General features: G+C 42.2%; 3 protein-coding genes across 3 annotated transcripts; all 3 read left to right on the top strand.

Annotated features, from left to right (window-relative positions):
• The first annotated feature begins 701 nt into the window (after nucleotides 1–701).
• LOC133446369 (trace amine-associated receptor 13c-like) lies at nucleotides 702–1,825 on the top strand. Its single transcript, XM_061724386.1, has 2 exons — nucleotides 702–874; nucleotides 1,009–1,825. Exons 1-2 carry the CDS (start codon nucleotides 702–704, stop codon nucleotides 1,823–1,825), a joined length of 990 nt encoding a protein of 329 aa, XP_061580370.1.
• Nucleotides 1,826–12,650: 10,825 nt separating this feature from the next.
• LOC133446368 (trace amine-associated receptor 13c-like) lies at nucleotides 12,651–13,774 on the top strand. The gene is made up of 2 exons (XM_061724385.1): nucleotides 12,651–12,823; nucleotides 12,958–13,774. Exons 1-2 carry the CDS (start codon nucleotides 12,651–12,653, stop codon nucleotides 13,772–13,774), a joined length of 990 nt encoding a protein of 329 aa, XP_061580369.1.
• A 1,577-nt stretch (nucleotides 13,775–15,351) lies between these two features.
• LOC133445538 (trace amine-associated receptor 13c-like) lies at nucleotides 15,352–16,433 on the top strand (the record flags this gene model as incomplete). Its single annotated transcript, XM_061722861.1, has 2 exons — nucleotides 15,352–15,482; nucleotides 15,617–16,433. Coding segments are annotated over 2 exons (948 nt in total), but the record flags the coding sequence as incomplete, so codon positions are not given.
• Nucleotides 16,434–17,799: the final 1,366 nt, after the last annotated feature.

Here is a 17,799-nt window from a genome sequence, read left to right as displayed (position 1 = left end):
CATGTCTCTCAGGTCAAGCCATTTTTGGGGAGCCCACTGGTGCCCCCCACTCCTCCTCCACCACCTCCTCGCCTCATCGATGGAGGACCAGCATACTCTGTTCATCACCTGCTGCGGTCCCGTCGTCGTGGCCGGGGGTTCCAATACCTCGTCGACTGAGAGGTCATGGGTCCCTGCTGGTCGCATCCTCTGCCCTCGTCTCATTGCAGACTTCCATTGGGAACACCCTGACCAACCCTCCAGGTCGACCTCCTCTGCTAGGGCTACTAGTCCTGGGCCATCGGGCCCTTCAATGCTGGTCGTCTTGGAGGTGGAGGGGGTCTCTTCCTCCTCTAAATTCTCTGCAATTACAGTACAGCTTCATTTTCTACTGCTGTGACCACTGCCAGTGTCAGCCTGTGCATCATTATCATACTTGACACGCTTCAGGCAAAGATGAGTTTACTAACAGTTTATAAATGTCAATACATATCATTATTGACACCTGACAGGTGTACACACACAAACGACCTGCCATTAGACATTAAGAAAGTAAGTAGTGAAGAGAAGATAAAAAAATCTAATTTTGTGTAGAATGAGGGAGGAGTGAAGACTTTTCCTTGGTGACTGAACACAGAGAGGGGAGGGACCTTTTGAAAACGATAAAACAGACAAGGTCAAAGCTCTGATCAGAGACTTGCCGGAGATGCAGCTGTCTCATCATGGAGGTCCAGAATAGAGATGAGCTCTGTTTTCCACAACTGCTCAACAGTTCCTGCAAGAAGCCGACATTTCAGTGGACTGAACCTGCTCTTCACAAATTCCTGATGTCCTTCATCTCTCTGATCACTGTAGCTCTCAACCTGCTCGTCATCATCTCAATCTCCCACTTTAGGCAGAGTTTATTCTATCATTGGTTTCATAAATGTAAAGATATGGTTGCATGATATAACTGTTAAGGAAAGTTTTTTGTATGCAAGGTATTTCAATGTCATTTTTTGGTAATTAATGTTTTCTGTGTACCTCCAGGAAGCTCCACACTCCCACTAACATCATCCTCCTCTCTCTGGCGGTCACAGATTTTCTCGTGGGTCTCGTATTGATGCCTGCAGAAATGCTCAGGGGCACATCCTGCTGGTTTCTAGGGGATAACATTTGTGTTCTGTATTATTATCTGATCTGTTCCGCTTTATCTGCTTCAAATGGAAACATTATTCTCATATCAGTTGACCGTTATCTGGCTATTTGTCATCCCCTGCATTACTCCATCAGAATCACCTTGGCAAGAGCAAAAAGTTCGGTTTGTCTCTGTTGGCTCTACTATGCTGTCTACTGCATTTTCTGCATGAGATATGACCTGATTCAGCCAGGCAGGAGTAATTCATGCATTGGAGAATGTGAATTTGCTATTGACCATTCAACACGAACTGTGGATCTCATTTTAAACTTCATATTGCCAGTCACAGTTATTGTGGTTTTATACATGAGAGTGTTTGTGGCGGCTTTATCTCAGGCTCGTGTTGTTCACTTACGCACTACTGTTTTCACCTTGCAGAATTCAATCAACCTAAAGCCAAGAAGATCTGAGTTTAAAGCAGCCAGGACTCTTGGTATTCTTGTACTTGTATATCTAATATGCTACTCCCCATATTATGTTTACTCTTTTGTTGTGGTTTACGTGACCAGTTCATCATATGCATCCTTTGTCTTTGTGCTGTTTTTTTTAAACTCCTGTATAAACCCTTTAATCTATGCCTTTTTTTACGCCTGGTTCAGAAAATCTGTTAAACTCATTGTCACTCTGCAGATACTGCAACCGGGCTCCTCTGAGGCCAGCGTGTTGTAGAGAGACGGTGGACTCATTGAGACGATACAAGTACTACAGAAATTTGCAGTCTGTGAATGAATCTTCTTCTTACACATTGTACATTAACAAAAAACATTTTACCGCTTTTATTTTAAGCTAAGCAATAGTGTTTAAATCATAACGCTGATAACTTCATCAAACAACTAAGTTGCTGTTTTCTTTTGGTGTCATTTATTGTTTATTATACAGGCATGTATGTTTAAATCCATATATATGTACACATGTACAAACATATTTTATGTTTATGGAGACATATCTGACAAATTATTAGCCAACCAACTTAAAAGCTCTAAGACTAAACAAAATATTTCTAAGATTCGATTACCAAATAGCCTTGTAACTACAGATCAATCTAATAAATGAAGCATTCAGGGACTTTTATACCCAGCAATACACCTCGGAATCTCGGAACGAGCAGTTTTAAAGCATATTTCATGAGTTTCTTATCTTCTGAAGCACATTATGAACAATGTTTTTCCCCCTAATATGCCCTTCACAATATGGCAGGCGGATCACTATGCTGAACTGTCTTCAAATCTGTTTAATGGTTGAATGTTAGTGGGGTAAAACTACAAGAAATGTAATAACATATGTGATGGAAATATTAGTCCTTAGCCTGACCCTAACCCTAACCCTTCCTTTTATTTGTGTAACTCTTAGTTCTCTCTCCGTGTATTCCTATAATTAATCCTGCTAGACCTCTCTTCAAAACAATGACAAAGAAGATCTCAGCTTTGAAGAAGATGGACAAAAACATTTAAAAAATAGCCAGATGATGAAGTTATTTAGAGGCAAAGCCCTTATGTAATTTATATTGATTAAGTAGTGTTGTAGCACAATTTCATCATATAAATGGCGCCAGTAACAGCTAGAAACTAGATTTTGATGAGTTGACCGGCGACCTCACATGCAGTGATGCAGGAGACATGCACAACTGCAAATGTGCAAAAAGTGTTTCCATTCCATTTTAGCACTAAACTGAATTATCTAGTTTGAAAAAAACCACCTCATCAAAACATAAAAAGATTTTTGGTAGCTTTTTCGAATTATAGGTTCCATTACAAGGTTTTCTTCATGATATTTAGGTTTTGTGCAAATCTAAGGGTAGTGGAAATGTGACTGTGTGAGCCACAGAGATGCGGGTGTCTCTGATGACAACAACTGGTCCAGAAACCAGGATCTGTATATATTTTTTTCTTTTTTACTGGCACATTGTATGAAATAAACTGATGAAATGTCTCTATTTTGTTGAATCAGAGATTATTTTATCAGGGAGCTAGATAGACTAACTGGTATTCAAAATGAGGGAAGAAAGCATGCGTTTAACGTGCTTCTCTGTGAGCAATGTTGTATGGTCCATTATCTTCTCCTAATGGCTACTTAATGGCAGGGAACCCCTCTAGACGGGAAGTTTGTTCACACGTGTGTGGATGAGTGTCACATGATAAACATATCAGCTTCAGACGCGTCGCTGCAATCAGAGGGGTGAAGAAAAACATGCAGCAACATCGACACTTGATTCATTAAAAGTAAGCATGTGATGCAACCTTTTAGTGTCTGGCGGGGATAACGTGATCCTTCCACGCTCTACGTCCGGCCGGCCAGAGAAGCCCCACTAGGGGCCTGCTCACTCCTCAGGTTAAGAAGGAGACCTGAGCTCAGTGTAAGGCCTCCCGGGGTTGGTAGAGGGAGCAATGCCCAGGACTGTCACTTAGGTAGGAGCACTGAGTGATATAATGGGGAAAAAAATCGAAAAAAAACCCCATGAAAACATTTTCAGGATTTTAACCCTTTAAATACAACTTTAACCATTGAATGATTCATAATCTTAACTAACTTCAATCACACTCACTCACTCACTCACTCAGCTGCAGTCGTCTTTTCTCCCTGAGAGCGACGCACGTCCCGGGAGCAGAACACAAAGGTGATTGAAGTTGTTGGCATCAGAACCAGGTTTCTTGAGAATTGGTGTTACAGCTGCAGATTTGAAAGATGATGGAACAGAGCCAGAGGTTAGGGAGGAGTGAATGATAGCAGTTATCAGGGGCAACAGAAAAGGAAGGCATGCAGTGACTAAAGAGGTCAGCAGTGGGTCGAGCTGGCAGGTGGATATTTTTGATTTCAGGATGAGGTCTGAAATTACGATAGGAGAAGGGAGTTGAAAGCTTAAGAACGGTTGAAAGAGGGGGGCATAAGAAGCCAGAGGAGACGGATTGCAGGATGAGTGAGGGGTCAGTTGCTGGGGCATCTTACTTACCTTTGATTTGAAAAATGACATTAGGGAGTTACAATGTTCAGTGGAGTAGAAATAAGGGGGAAAAGAGTCTGGGGGGCGTAGTATTTAGTTCAGCACTGAGAATCGGGCCCTGGTGTTCACATCACCAGCACTGATCAGACCTGGGATTTGACTGAAGAGTGTTTTTGTAGTAGATGATGTGGGAGTGGTACATTTCCTTTTGAACAGAGGGTCCAGTCTTCTTGTAGAGCCATTCAAGTTGACGACCTTTCATTTTAAGTTGTCGCGGAAGAGGTGAAAACCAGGGAGGAGAGTGAGTGAATGATACAGTCCGATTTTTTGCAGGGGCAAGTGAGTTCAGCAGAGTGTGGAGATGGTCATTGTAAAGGGTAACCAGTTGATTAAGAGGAGGAGTGAATGAAACTGAGGGGCTGTCATACCTGAGGAGAGAGCTGCTAAAGAGCTGCTAAAGAGCTGGAGTTGATTGTAGTGATTTCGTCATTGTGGTAGCTTCGTCGAGTGCCACGGTAGATGTATTTCCGAGGCGGTGGGTGGGCGATGTCAGGGCAGAGATGCTGAAGCAGTAGGAGAAGAAAGATGCAGCAACCCCACAAGTAAGCAGACCAGATCAGATGAATCTGACAAACCATTCATTTTGATGCGGGAGCTAAGGTACAAAACAAACAGCACCATTTTTGCGCCGCAAAAATCCACTGCAGAGTCCATATATTCAATAAAAAAATCACCAAAAAACAAAAACAGGAAATGAGTCAAACACAAGACTTAACCAGAAGAGCCAAGTAAACAAAAGGATAAAAAAACAAAACCTAACCCATCCATCCATCCATCCATCCATCCATCCATCCATCCATCCATCCATCCATCCATCCATCCATCCATCCATCGTCGGCCGCTTATCTGTTCCTGAGGCAGGACTTCTCCACCAACCCGGAGAAGGCATGCCACCCTTTCCCGGTGGAGAAACATGGCCTCGGTCTTGGAGGTGCTGATTCTCATCCCTGCCGCGTCGCACTTGGCCTCAAACCGCCCCAGCACATGCTGAAGGTCCTGGTTCAATGAAGCCAACAGGACAACGTTATCTGCAAAAAGCAGAGACGAAATCCTGTGGTTCCCAAACCGGATCCCCTCCGGCCCCTGGCTGCGCCTAGAAATCCTATCCATAAAAATTGTGAACAGGACCGGTGACAAAGGGCAGCCCTGCCGGAGTCCAACATGCACCGGGAACAGGTCTGACTTACTGCCGGCAATGCGAACCAGACTCCTGCTCCGATCATATAGAGACCGGACAGCCCTTAATAGAGGGCCCCGGACTCCATACTCACTGAGCACCCCCCACAGAATGGCACGAGGGACACGGTCAAATGCCTTCTCCAGATCCACAAAACACATGTAGACTGGTTGGGCAAATTCCCATGAACCCTTGAGCACCCTGCGGAGGGTGTAGAGCTGGTCCAGCTGGTCCAGTGTTCCGCGACCGGGACGAAAACCGCATTGTTCCTCCTGAATCCGAGGTTCAACTATCGGCCGTATTCTCCTCTCCAGTACTGTAATGGAAAATTTTGGTATAACACTGTCTGTTGCCTGTTTTCATTCCTATGCCGAGGTCATGTTCCTTTGACACAGAGCCTGGCACGGTTGCCAGGGTGATGGGTGATGTTTTGTCTTTTCCAGCTCCCAAGTATAAAATAACTTGTCTCTAATCTTCTTCAGCTCACTCCGGACTGACGGTTCATGTGACCGGTTGCTCTGTGTGGCTCCATTCAATTGAATGTTCTTCCTCTTTTCATTAAACTTCCGAAAGACAGCTGAGGTGTCCTGACATTCTTTTTGAACAACAATTTTTGCCACCACAGTACCCTGGCGTAGACTTTCCCGGGGAGCCTGAGAAGTGTGATCCCCCTATAGTTGAAACCCACTCTCCGGTCCCCCTTTTTAAAAAGAGGGACCACCACCCCGGTTTGCCACTCCAGCGGTACTGTCCCCTTCCTCAATGCAATGTTGCAGAGGCGTGTCAACCAAGACAGCCCTACGACATCCAGAGACTTGAGGTACTCAGGGCAAATGTCATCCACCCCCGGTGCCCTGCCACTGAGGAGGAGCTATGAACCACCTCAGTGACAAAACCTAACAAAAACCCTAAACTATGACACAAAGCCTGCATAGCTAATAAAACCAAGGCATGAATGAATGCACTATTTCAAACAAATAATATTAAAGATAAAGATCGTACAACATGACAATGACAACTTGCTCGAAAAGGAGTAACGAGAAACAAAAATTTTCAGTATAAAAACAGTAAAACGTTAAAAAGTTGCAGAGTTTTGGTAATTCATAAAATTATTATGCAGTTAATATTAAATATTATGCTTGCGAGTGAAAGGGTCATACAGCTTTGGACCACAATTTTTCCAAGCCTCCATCAGGCCTGCAACAGTTTCGGGTTACTTTGAGGACTAATTTTGGAATAGCCCAAGAGGCTTGCGTTATTTTAGTTGACACAGGTTGTTACATTTGCAGCTTCGTCATCCATGGCAGGTATGGCGTTTTCAGCCTCGTCAGCCATAAGAAGAATTACACGGAGGGAACAGTCTCACATGTTGTGTTTATTTGACTTCCTATAGCACCGGTAAAAACACTGCATTAACCATGGCATATCATGTTACAACCGCTGCCGCTCCTTAACATCTCACCCGTAAAGTGCACTGAATTAACGTAAAGTGTCTCAACATACAAAATAGAATCACAACAGTAATTGCATCACAGGAAGCTGGCTGTGTGGCTTACAATACAAGCTCATACAAAAACAAACTGGTGGCAAACTATGTAATATGGAGCATATCAACACTTGAGATTACACAACGTAAAATGACTATAAATAATATGGTTGAGAGCACAACTTAACACAGGTTACATGAAGTATTTGAGAGCAGTGATTTAACTTTTTTTATCCATTAATTGAGTGTGTGAAGCACCTAATTTTTATTTTAATTCACAAAAACCTGGTTGCATTCTAAAAACGTGCCTGTTTTATCATTTTACAAGGATGTGTCGTGGACCCAAGTGCAGCACAACAGCACAGAGTGTTGAGAAAAAGTCTTAATTAAAGTCAACCTCACAGTAGTCAATAGAGCAGAGTTCAGTCCTCAGGATCGTGGTAACGCTCAGAGTGGCAGGAGAGCGAGTACCAGAAAAACAGCTAGTGTGACCGCTGAGTAGATGGAAGCCTGAACACAGGAACTGAAATGCTGATCAGTCAGCGGAATCGCCGAGCAGCCCAGGGAGACGCTCAGGCAGAACTCGTGGTCGGCGACGGACGGCTGAGTTGTTAACCAGAACGGGGACAGGTGAACAGGTCATGGACAGGCAGGGTCGAAACCGAATGATCAGTGCCGGTGAGTGCCAGATGATCGTTGCCAAATTTGAATACTTCAAACAGAAGGAGCAGGTGAGGAGCCGCGGACAGCATCTACGTGTGCTGGCCTTCAGCGTGAACGACCAGTTCCCAACGAGAAATCCTGGACCGTCCTGTTTCTGATCCACAGGAGATTCATGGAGGGCGGCGCACGGGGAGTCATCTCCGTTGACAAGCTTTATGTCAACGGACACCTACACCGGGACCTGAACACCACTCCCTGGCTCTTCTGAACTAATAAGTATAAAGTATTCCGTAAATGTTGGTAATTAATATTCCATCCATCCATATCCTTTGCAGGGTCACGGGGGTCTGCTGGAGCCTATCCCAGCTAATTTCCAGGCGAGAGGAAGGGCCACATATATACAAACAACCAGTCACACTCACACTCAATTTAGAATCACCAATCAACCTACTATGCATGTTTTGGACTGTGGGAGGAAGCCAGAGTACCCGGAGGGAACCCACGCAAGCATGGGGAGAACATGCAAACTCCACACAGAAAGACCCTGCCAGGCCTGGGAGTCGAACCTTCTTGCTGTGAGGCAACAGTGCTAACCACCAAGCCACCGTGCTGCCCTTTTACAAATTGATCCACCAGACCAATCCATTGATCAGTTTCTTGGAAATATCAACCTCAAGTCAAAGTTACATCATGAGCAGGTTATGAATTTAGATTCATTCCTCTCAATGGGAGAACTCCATGAAGCTCTCCAGTATATGCCTAATAATAAATCTCCGGGCCCAGATGGATTTCCAGTCGAATTCTATAAGGAATTCTGGAGCATATGGGCATAAACATTTCATAAAATGATCTTAAACGTTAAGAAGAATAAAAGTTTACCCTCAAATATGAACTCTGTTAATATCAGCCTCCTATTTTTTTTTTTATATATTTATTTTATCCCGTTTTTTTCCCCCATTTTATCACCCAGTGCTCCTACCTAAGTAACAGTCCTGGACATTGCCATCCTCTACCAACCCCGGGAGGGCCCTGCACTGAGCTCAGGGCTCCTCCTTAACCTGAGGAGTGAGCAGGCCGCATCTTTTCACCAGACAGGGTGGGGCTTCTCCGGCCGGACGTAGTGCGTGGAAGGATCACGTTATTCCGGCCGGATCCTCCTCACCCCATCTGGCGCCCCGGTTGGCCAGAGGGGGCATGTATAGCCCAGGACTGTTGCATGTTTTTGTGAGGGTAGAGTGTTAGGTTCCTAAATCAACATAACTTAGGAAAGACACAGAGACTGTTAGAAATGATTTTTCAGGCCTTCTGCAGAAGAGAAGCACAGTCGGAGCTTGCAGAGCAACATGGCTCTCGGATGCTCTCGACGAAATGCTTGCCGGCTCCCTTTTTGCATCAGGTATTTATTGGTAAAACTGACAGGCGTCGGCTATGTTAAGACAACCAATGGTAGACAGTGGATGGACAATGGGAGGAAACAAACAGATAAACAGGACATTTCAGTTGAACAACAACTAATCTATGTTGTGCAGAACAAACAGACATCCTTTCTGTTGAGGGTGTTCCAACAGAATATCCAACTGACCATGAAACAGTTGTGGACCAGCCCAAACCCCTAAGTAGTTTAGGGAGTGGCTGTTGTAACTGGTAACATGTGATAAGCATGTCTAAAACACAGTCAGCTCTCTGACTTGATTCTGTTTCTGATTCTAATGGTTTCATAAGCACAAAACTAATTATTAACCTCACATAGAGAACATTAGCTACCCAAGGGAACACGGGGAGAACATGCAAACTCCACACAGAAAGGCCCTTTCGCCAACCCCACCCAGGGTGTGGGCGCTGAAGTCATGGGGGAACTAACACGCACTTCAGCACCCACAGCGTCCCTGGCGGAAATCGAACCCAGGACCTTCTTGCTGTGAGACGGCTGCACTACCAGCTGCGCCACCGTGCCTTTTATTGATTGGATAGATTAGAAGATATTATATAGCTACCTTTATTAGTAATACCTTAACAAGAAGAGGCACCGACTTATTTTGATTTAAACAGGTTTAGATATCACCAAAAAAAACATATATGAGCTCCTGTTAATCTTAATCACAGTATCATAATATTCGCTTAACTAAGAGTTCCATGGGAACAGACATAAATGTATATTCACTTATCTCTACATGGAGTTAACAACTTTCTTTATTTTTATATCCTAAAATCACACTTTTTTTACCGCTTTGCTAAAAACAGAGGCAAAACCCAAGGATGTACATGGGACTGCGGTTCCTAGAAATCAGAGGTGTGCCATCCCAAGCTCACGGTGACCCTCTGCTCTCTATATACTCGCTTGTCCTCTGTTTCTTCCCTTTTTTTCCCAGCTAATCAACTTTGAAGGGTCCTGAAATGATCCAAGGTGAAGGTTTCTAGACTGGAGGCCCCAGCTGCTGATAGAAGGTAGAAGCTGATGTGAGCCGTTGAACAGTCCACCTGGCATCCTCAGATTAGTCTTGGTTACCATCCTTCAATCAGGGGTGAAGATAGCTACTTCAGCTCATGTTGCAAAGCTTTAGCCCTGAACCCAAAAGCAATCTCTTTGTCATGGTCAGTCCTCCACTCTGACCTGCCTCAGTGGTTTTTCACTCCCCTCTCTTGTGCTCACCCCATCTGCCAGCCACGCCCACCTTGTCACTCCACTCACCTGCTCTCCCAGCTGCAGCCCCTTATCAATCAAGAAGACATATAAGCTCCACTCTCCTCTTTGCCCACTGCCAGATTGTTTCTTTGCCATGCAAGACTCTCCAGCGTTCTCTGCCCTGACCTCCTGTTGCCTACCCTGCCCGGTCCTGGACTCTGCCTTGTCTCCTGCTCTCCAGTGCCTGACCTTGTTTTCCAAACCTGAAACTGATTCCTGCCTGATCCTGGTCCTGCATTCCTGCCTGCTCTTCGCCCCTGTTGGGAAATAAAGTGAATCAGACTACTACCACTTTGTGCTCTGTGTGCTGCTTTTGGGTTCTCTGCCGGCCGTAACACTCTTACTAGAGTCAAAAACTCAATAAGCCATTTCATCTTGAAAACAACAGCTGTGCTCTTTTCACAGTTCAGAAGTCAAGCCATGTGTTGAATAAAATAATTCATAATTAAACTGTATATGCTGTTCAACGTAATGTGTGTATGTGCTAATGCCTACTGTCAGTTTACTCTGACTTCTCACTGAAAGGAGCATTCTGTACCAGGCAGGAGATAAGAGGTTTTATCCTCCTGACCTTGAACTCAGCGGAGCAGGCTGACATCTCCCTCTGCAGAGGACTATAAAATTCTTCGGTCCTTCTTTAACTTTTCCAGCTCGATCAACAGATCCGGGGTGATCAGGTTCGATCACAACAATTGATAAGATGAAGTGCTAAGTAGATAAAGTGAGCTAATGACAACGAAGTAGCTAATGACAATAAGCCAGTGGCTACAGGCAGCTCTAAGTCGCAAGGCTACACCCCCTTATTATGGATAGTTTTGTGTCCTTATATAATTTTGCCTGCTTAAGTTTTTAGAATTTTAAACTTCATACAGTTGTTGTAGATTAGACCCTTCTCACATAATATTACAATTTTCGTAACATTGAAAGTTGGGTTTATACTACTACATTAAATTCTCTGCAATTACAGTACAGCTTCATTTTCTACTGCTGTGACCACTGTCAGTGTCAGCCTGTGCATCATTATCATACTTGACACGCTTCAGGCAAAGATGAGTTTACTAAAAGTTTATAAATGTCAATACATATCATTATTGACACCTGACAGGTATACACACACAAACCACCTGCCATTAGAATTTCAGAAAGTAATTAGTGATGTTGGGCTTTGCCCATATGCCCATGTGAACTCTGAACTTATAAATGTATAGGAACAATTTCAGGATTATGAAGACCAGTAAAGCCAGACTTTGGCCCTTCTTCTTGAAGTCAGTTTTATGACCCCCTGCTGCTAACCTCCTGACGGGCACCCGCACTCTGAAGAAGTGGACCGGCCCCGCGACGACGTGATAGCCTCCGGACCGGGGGGGGGAGCGCCGGCTGCTTCACGCTGCACCACCGTCCCCTTTTGATTCCAGAGTCAGGAGGAGGAGCGGTAGAGGCGGGATATCTCTTTGATTGGGGACTCCGACCAAAAGACCTGGCTGGAACCCCTGATCAGCACCCGGAGACCCGAGGAGGCGTGAGGTTTTGAGGCCTGGGTGTATTAGTTTAACTGGGAGTGTTTCAGAGCTAAATCTGTGTTCAGAGCTGAGATTACATCAGCATCATTATCATGACTGTTGTCATTAATTTGTAGTCACCACTTTCTGCTAGTCATTCATGCTTTAAAGCGCAGTTTCGCCAGTTGATCACAGTTTAAACACCGGGATCGCCATCCGGTCTAATTGCACGTGGCGTGGTTACAGTCCCGCCATCTTTGAGCAGCCACCATGTTTTAAACCGTAGACGTTCTTTATCATCTTTGTTATTGCTTTGATTTCTTTTTTTCATTCCATGCATTTAACTTTCATTTCATTTTTATTGATTGTTGTTTTTCTAGTTAATTAATGGTTTTATAATAACGTAGTGTGCCATCAGGATTTATTCGGGTATTTATTTACATCTTCTTTGATACCCGTATGTAAATAAATTCTGATTGATTTTTAATGAGTGGTTGTTGTTATTTCATGCAAGATTTGGTCACAAACTGATTATTTGAGCAGAGCCAGTGTTCGGATCTCACTCCTTCAATTGTTATTCTGTAAGTGATAGTAAGATTTACTGTTCTGCAGGATAATCCTAATCATCTGAGACTGATTTTCTGCTGTGAAGTTATCATTTTTCCCTGGATTAAGGCCCCGGGGTGGTGCCCCTACGAGAATTATTATCATTTTGGTAATTCAATTTGATAAATAGTCAACTTTATTAATTATTAATAATTCTTTAATAGAATTATCATTAGCCTTCGATAACTGACCAGCTTAGCTACCTGAGTTGCACAACAGTGAAGAGAAGATAAAAAAAATCTAATTGTGTGTAGAATGAGGGAGGAGTGAAGACTTTTCCTTGGTGACTGAACACAGAGAGAGGAGGTACCTTTTGAAAACAATAAAACAGACAAGGTCAAAGCTCTGATCAGAGACTTGCCGGAGATGCAGCTGTCTCATCATGGAGGTCCAGAATGGAGATGAACTCTGTTTTCCACAACTGTTCAACAGGTCCTGCAAGAAGCCGACATTTCAGTGGACTGAAATTGCTTTCCAGAAATTCCTGATTTCCTTCATCTCTCTGATCACTGTAGCTCTCAACCTGCTCGTCATCATCTCAATCTCCCACTTCAGGCAGAGTTTATTCTATCATTGGTTTCATAAATGTAAAGATGTGGTTGCATGACATAACTGTTAAGGCAAGTTCTTTGTATGCAAGGTATTTCAATGTCATTTTTTGGTAATCAATGTTTTCTGTGTACCTCCAGGAAGCTCCACACTCCCACTAACATCATCCTCCTCTCTCTGGCGGTCACAGATTTTCTCGTGGGTCTCGTATTGATGCCTGCAGAAATGCTCAGGGACACATCCTGCTGGTTTCTAGGTGATAACATTTGTGTTCTGTATTATTATCTGATCTGTTCCACTTTAGCTGCTTCAAATGGAAACATTATTCTCATATCAGTTGACCGTTATGTGGCTATTTGTCATCCCCTGCATTACTCCATCAGAATCACTTTGGCAAAAGCAAAAAGTTCGGTTTGTCTCTGTTGGCTCTACTATGCTGTCTACAGCATTTTCTGCATGAGATATGACCTGATTCAGCCAGGCATGAGTAATTCATGCATTGGAGAATGTGAATTTGCTATTCACCATTCAACACGAACTGTGGATCTCATTTTAAACTTCATATTGCCAGTCACAGTTATTGTGGTTTTATACATGAGAGTGTTTGTGGCGGCTTTATCTCAGGCTCGTGCTGTTCACTTACGCACTACTGTTTTCACCTTGCAGAATTCAATCAACCTAAAGCCAAGAAAATCTGAGTTTAAAGCAGCCAGGACTCTTGGTATTCTTGTACTTGTATATCTAATATGCTACACCCCATATTTTGTTTACTCTTTTGTTGTGGTTAATGTGACCAGTTCATTATATGCATCTTTTATATTTGTGCTGTTTTTTTTAAACTCCTGTATAAACCCTATAATCTATGCCCTGTTTTACTCCTGGTTCAGAAAATCTGTTAAACTCATTGTCACTCTGCAGATACTGCAGCCGGGCTCCTCTGAGGCCAGCGTGTTGTAGAGAGATGGTGGACTCATTGAGATGATACATATACTACGGAAATTTGCAGTCTGTGAATGAATCAACATCGGGATTTGGCAAAAGTTAAAAAGACATTCTTCTCACACATTTTACATGAACAAAAATCATTTTACCACTCTTATTTTAAACTAAGCAATAGTGTTTAAATCATAACACTGATGACTTCATATCAAACAACTAAGTTGCTGTTCTCTTTTGATGTAATTTATTGTTTATTATACAGGCATTTATGTTTAAATATATACATATACAGGACTGTCTCAGAAAATTAGAATATTATGATAAAGTCCTTTATTTTCTGTAATGCAAAAATGTCATACATTCTGGATGCATTACAAATTCATTACAAATCAACTGAAATATTGCAAGCCTTTTATTATTTTAATATTGCTGATTATGGCTTACAGTTTAAGATTAAGATTCCCAGAGTATTCAATTTTTTGAGATAGGATATTTGAGTTTTCTTAAACTGTAAGCCATGATCAGCAATATTAAAATAATAAAAGGCTTGCAATAGTTCAGTTGATTTGTAATGAATTTGTAATGCATCCAGAATGTATGACATTTTTGCATTACAGAAAATAAAGGACTTTATCACAATATTCTAATTTTCTGAGACAGTCCTGTATACACATGAACACACATACACATGAAAATCAAAACTGAAAAAAGCACAAACTACAATTTCCTAATTTCCAAGGTCACTGCTTAGTCTTATTTAAAATGATCCAAAGAGTAAAGCCTGGGATATACTTGCTGTTGCTTGCGTTCACGTCTGTTCACGTCCGTTCACATGCACCACCAACCGCAACGTCGCTCGCGTAGTACGCGAGGAGAGCGCGTCGTACCGGTGGTGACCGATAGGGGGCAGTAAGCAGAGCAACAGTTGGAAAAGTGATTAAATATTTAGTAGTAGCGGTAGTAGCGGTAGTAGCAGCGGTAGTAACGGTAGCAGATTAGAACAACAAACAAGTTTACATGACACCATTGGATGATGTAGGAGATTATAACTTTGCTTTGGTTGGGATCTCGGCAAAGGAAACTCGGGGCCAGAGTGAGAACTGTGTTTTTTTGAGAAAGGCATGTCGACGCGTCAAATGAACGCAGGATACGCGTGGCAGCCATGATGCGTACGCGTACGCAGTCTGAACTGCAAGTATATCCCAGGCTTAAAAGAGCCGTTTTAAAGAATATTTCATGAGCTACTTATCTTCTGAAGCACATTATGAACAATGTTTTGCCCTGCTTATACGACTTTCACAAGATGGAAGGCAGATCACTATGCTGAACTGTCTTCAATTTTGTTTAATGGTTGAATGTTAGAAATGTAATAACATATGTGATGGAAATATTAGTCTTAGCCTGGGTACAGAGTGTGCAGACTCATATTTTGTCCCTGAAAGATTAGCTCTGATGTCACTATTATCTGTTTGAGAATTGTAGTTTTTAATCTTTATCATTTTGTGGTGTTCAAAATTATTATGCGTCTCTTATTCTTGCATTTCTGCATTGAGACGCCTGATGTGCGTTCTGACCTACTTGCATGCAACTGATTAATTAACAGGTCCTGCAAGAAGCCGACATTTCAGTGGACTGAAATTGCTTTCCAGAAATTCCTGATTTCCTTCATCTCTCTGATCACTGTAGCTCTCAACCTGCTCGTCATCATCTCAATCTCCCACTTCAGGCAGAGTTTATTCTATCATTGGTTTCATAAATGTAAAGATGTGGTTGCATGACATAACTGTTAAGGCAAGTTCTTTGTATGCAAGGTATTTCAATGTCATTTTTTGGTAATCAATGTTTTCTGTGTACCTCCAGGAAGCTCCACACTCCCACTAACATCATCCTCCTCTCTCTGGCGGTCACAGATTTTCTCGTGGGTCTCGTATTGATGCCTGCAGAAATGCTCAGGGACACATCCTGCTGGTTTCTAGGTGATAACATTTGTGTTCTGTATTATTATCTGATCTGTTCCACTTTAGCTGCTTCAAATGGAAACATTATTCTCATATCAGTTGACCGTTATGTGGCTATTTGTCATCCCCTGCATTACTCCATCAGAATCACTTTGGCAAAAGCAAAAAGTTCGGTTTGTCTCTGTTGGCTCTACTATGCTGTCTACAGCATTTTCTGCATGAGATATGACCTGATTCAGCCAGGCATGAGTAATTCATGCATTGGAGAATGTGAATTTGCTATTCACCATTCAACACGAACTGTGGATCTCATTTTAAACTTCATATTGCCAGTCACAGTTATTGTGGTTTTATACATGAGAGTGTTTGTGGCGGCTTTATCTCAGGCTCGTGCTGTTCACTTACGCACTACTGTTTTCACCTTGCAGAATTCAATCAACCTAAAGCCAAGAAAATCTGAGTTTAAAGCAGCCAGGACTCTTGGTATTCTTGTACTTGTATATCTAATATGCTACACCCCATATTTTGTTTACTCTTTTGTTGTGGTTAATGTGACCAGTTCATTATATGCATCTTTTATATTTGTGCTGTTTTTTTTAAACTCCTGTATAAACCCTATAATCTATGCCCTGTTTTACTCCTGGTTCAGAAAATCTGTTAAACTCATTGTCACTCTGCAGATACTGCAGCCGGGCTCCTCTGAGGCCAGCGTGTTGTAGAGAGATGGTGGACTCATTGAGATGATACATATACTACGGAAATTTGCAGTCTGTGAATGAATCAACATCGGGATTTGGCAAAAGTTAAAAAGACATTCTTCTCACACATTTTACATGAACAAAAATCATTTTACCACTCTTATTTTAAACTAAGCAATAGTGTTTAAATCATAACACTGATGACTTCATATCAAACAACTAAGTTGCTGTTCTCTTTTGATGTAATTTATTGTTTATTATACAGGCATTTATGTTTAAATATATACATATACAGAACTGTCTCAGAAAATTAGAATATTATGATAAAGTCCTTTATTTTCTGTAATGCAAAAATGTCATACATTCTGGATGCATTACAAATTCATTACAAATCAACTGAAATATTGCAAGCCTTTTATTATTTTAATATTGCTGATTATGGCTTACAGTTTAAGATTAAGATTCCCAGAGTATTCAATTTTTTGAGATAGGATATTTGAGTTTTCTTAAACTGTAAGCCATGATCAGCAATATTAAAATAATAAAAGGCTTGCAATAGTTCAGTTGATTTGTAATGAATTTGTAATGCATCCAGAATGTATGACATTTTTGCATTACAGAAAATAAAGGACTTTATCACAATATTCTAATTTTCTGAGACAGTCCTGTATACACATGAACACACATACACATGAAAATCAAAACTGAAAAAAGCACAAACTACAATTTCCTAATTTCCAAGGTCACTGCTTAGTCTTATTTAAAATGATCCAAAGAGTAAAGCCTGGGATATACTTGCTGTTGCTTGCGTTCACGTCTGTTCACGTCCGTTCACATGCACCACCAACCGCAACGTCGCTCGCGTAGTACGCGAGGAGAGCGCGTCGTACCGGTGGTGACCGATAGGGGGCAGTAAGCAGAGCAACAGTTGGAAAAGTGATTAAATATTTAGTAGTAGCGGTAGTAGCGGTAGTAGCAGCGGTAGTAACGGTAGCAGATTAGAACAACAAACAAGTTTACATGACACCATTGGATGATGTAGGAGATTATAACTTTGCTTTGGTTGGGATCTCGGCAAAGGAAACTCGGGGCCAGAGTGAGAACTGTGTTTTTTTGAGAAAGGCATGTCGACGCGTCAAATGAACGCAGGATACGCGTGGCAGCCATGATGCGTACGCGTACGCAGTCTGAACTGCAAGTATATCCCAGGCTTAAAAGAGCCGTTTTAAAGAATATTTCATGAGCTACTTATCTTCTGAAGCACATTATGAACAATGTTTTGCCCTGCTTATACGACTTTCACAAGATGGAAGGCAGATCACTATGCTGAACTGTCTTCAATTTTGTTTAATGGTTGAATGTTAGAAATGTAATAACATATGTGATG

This window comes from Cololabis saira, chromosome 6 (genome assembly GCF_033807715.1).
Source record: "Cololabis saira isolate AMF1-May2022 chromosome 6, fColSai1.1, whole genome shotgun sequence".
Taxonomy (NCBI): domain Eukaryota; kingdom Metazoa; phylum Chordata; class Actinopteri; order Beloniformes; family Belonidae; genus Cololabis; species Cololabis saira.
The sequence above is the reverse complement of the archived record's forward strand: the minus strand, read 5'-3'. Positions and strand labels throughout refer to the sequence as shown.

Bases quoted from the DNA above. Each gene is read 5' to 3' on its own strand.
- LOC133446368 (XM_061724385.1), top strand. From the start codon at position 12,651: ATGGAGGTCCAGAATGGAGATGAACTCTGTTTTCCACAACTGTTCAAC. The intron at 12,824-12,957 runs GCAGAGTTTATT...GTGTACCTCCAG, and splicing joins ATCTCAATCTCCCACTTCAG to GAAGCTCCACACTCCCACTA.
- LOC133446369 (XM_061724386.1), top strand. From the start codon at position 702: ATGGAGGTCCAGAATAGAGATGAGCTCTGTTTTCCACAACTGCTCAAC. The intron at 875-1,008 runs GCAGAGTTTATT...GTGTACCTCCAG, and splicing joins ATCTCAATCTCCCACTTTAG to GAAGCTCCACACTCCCACTA.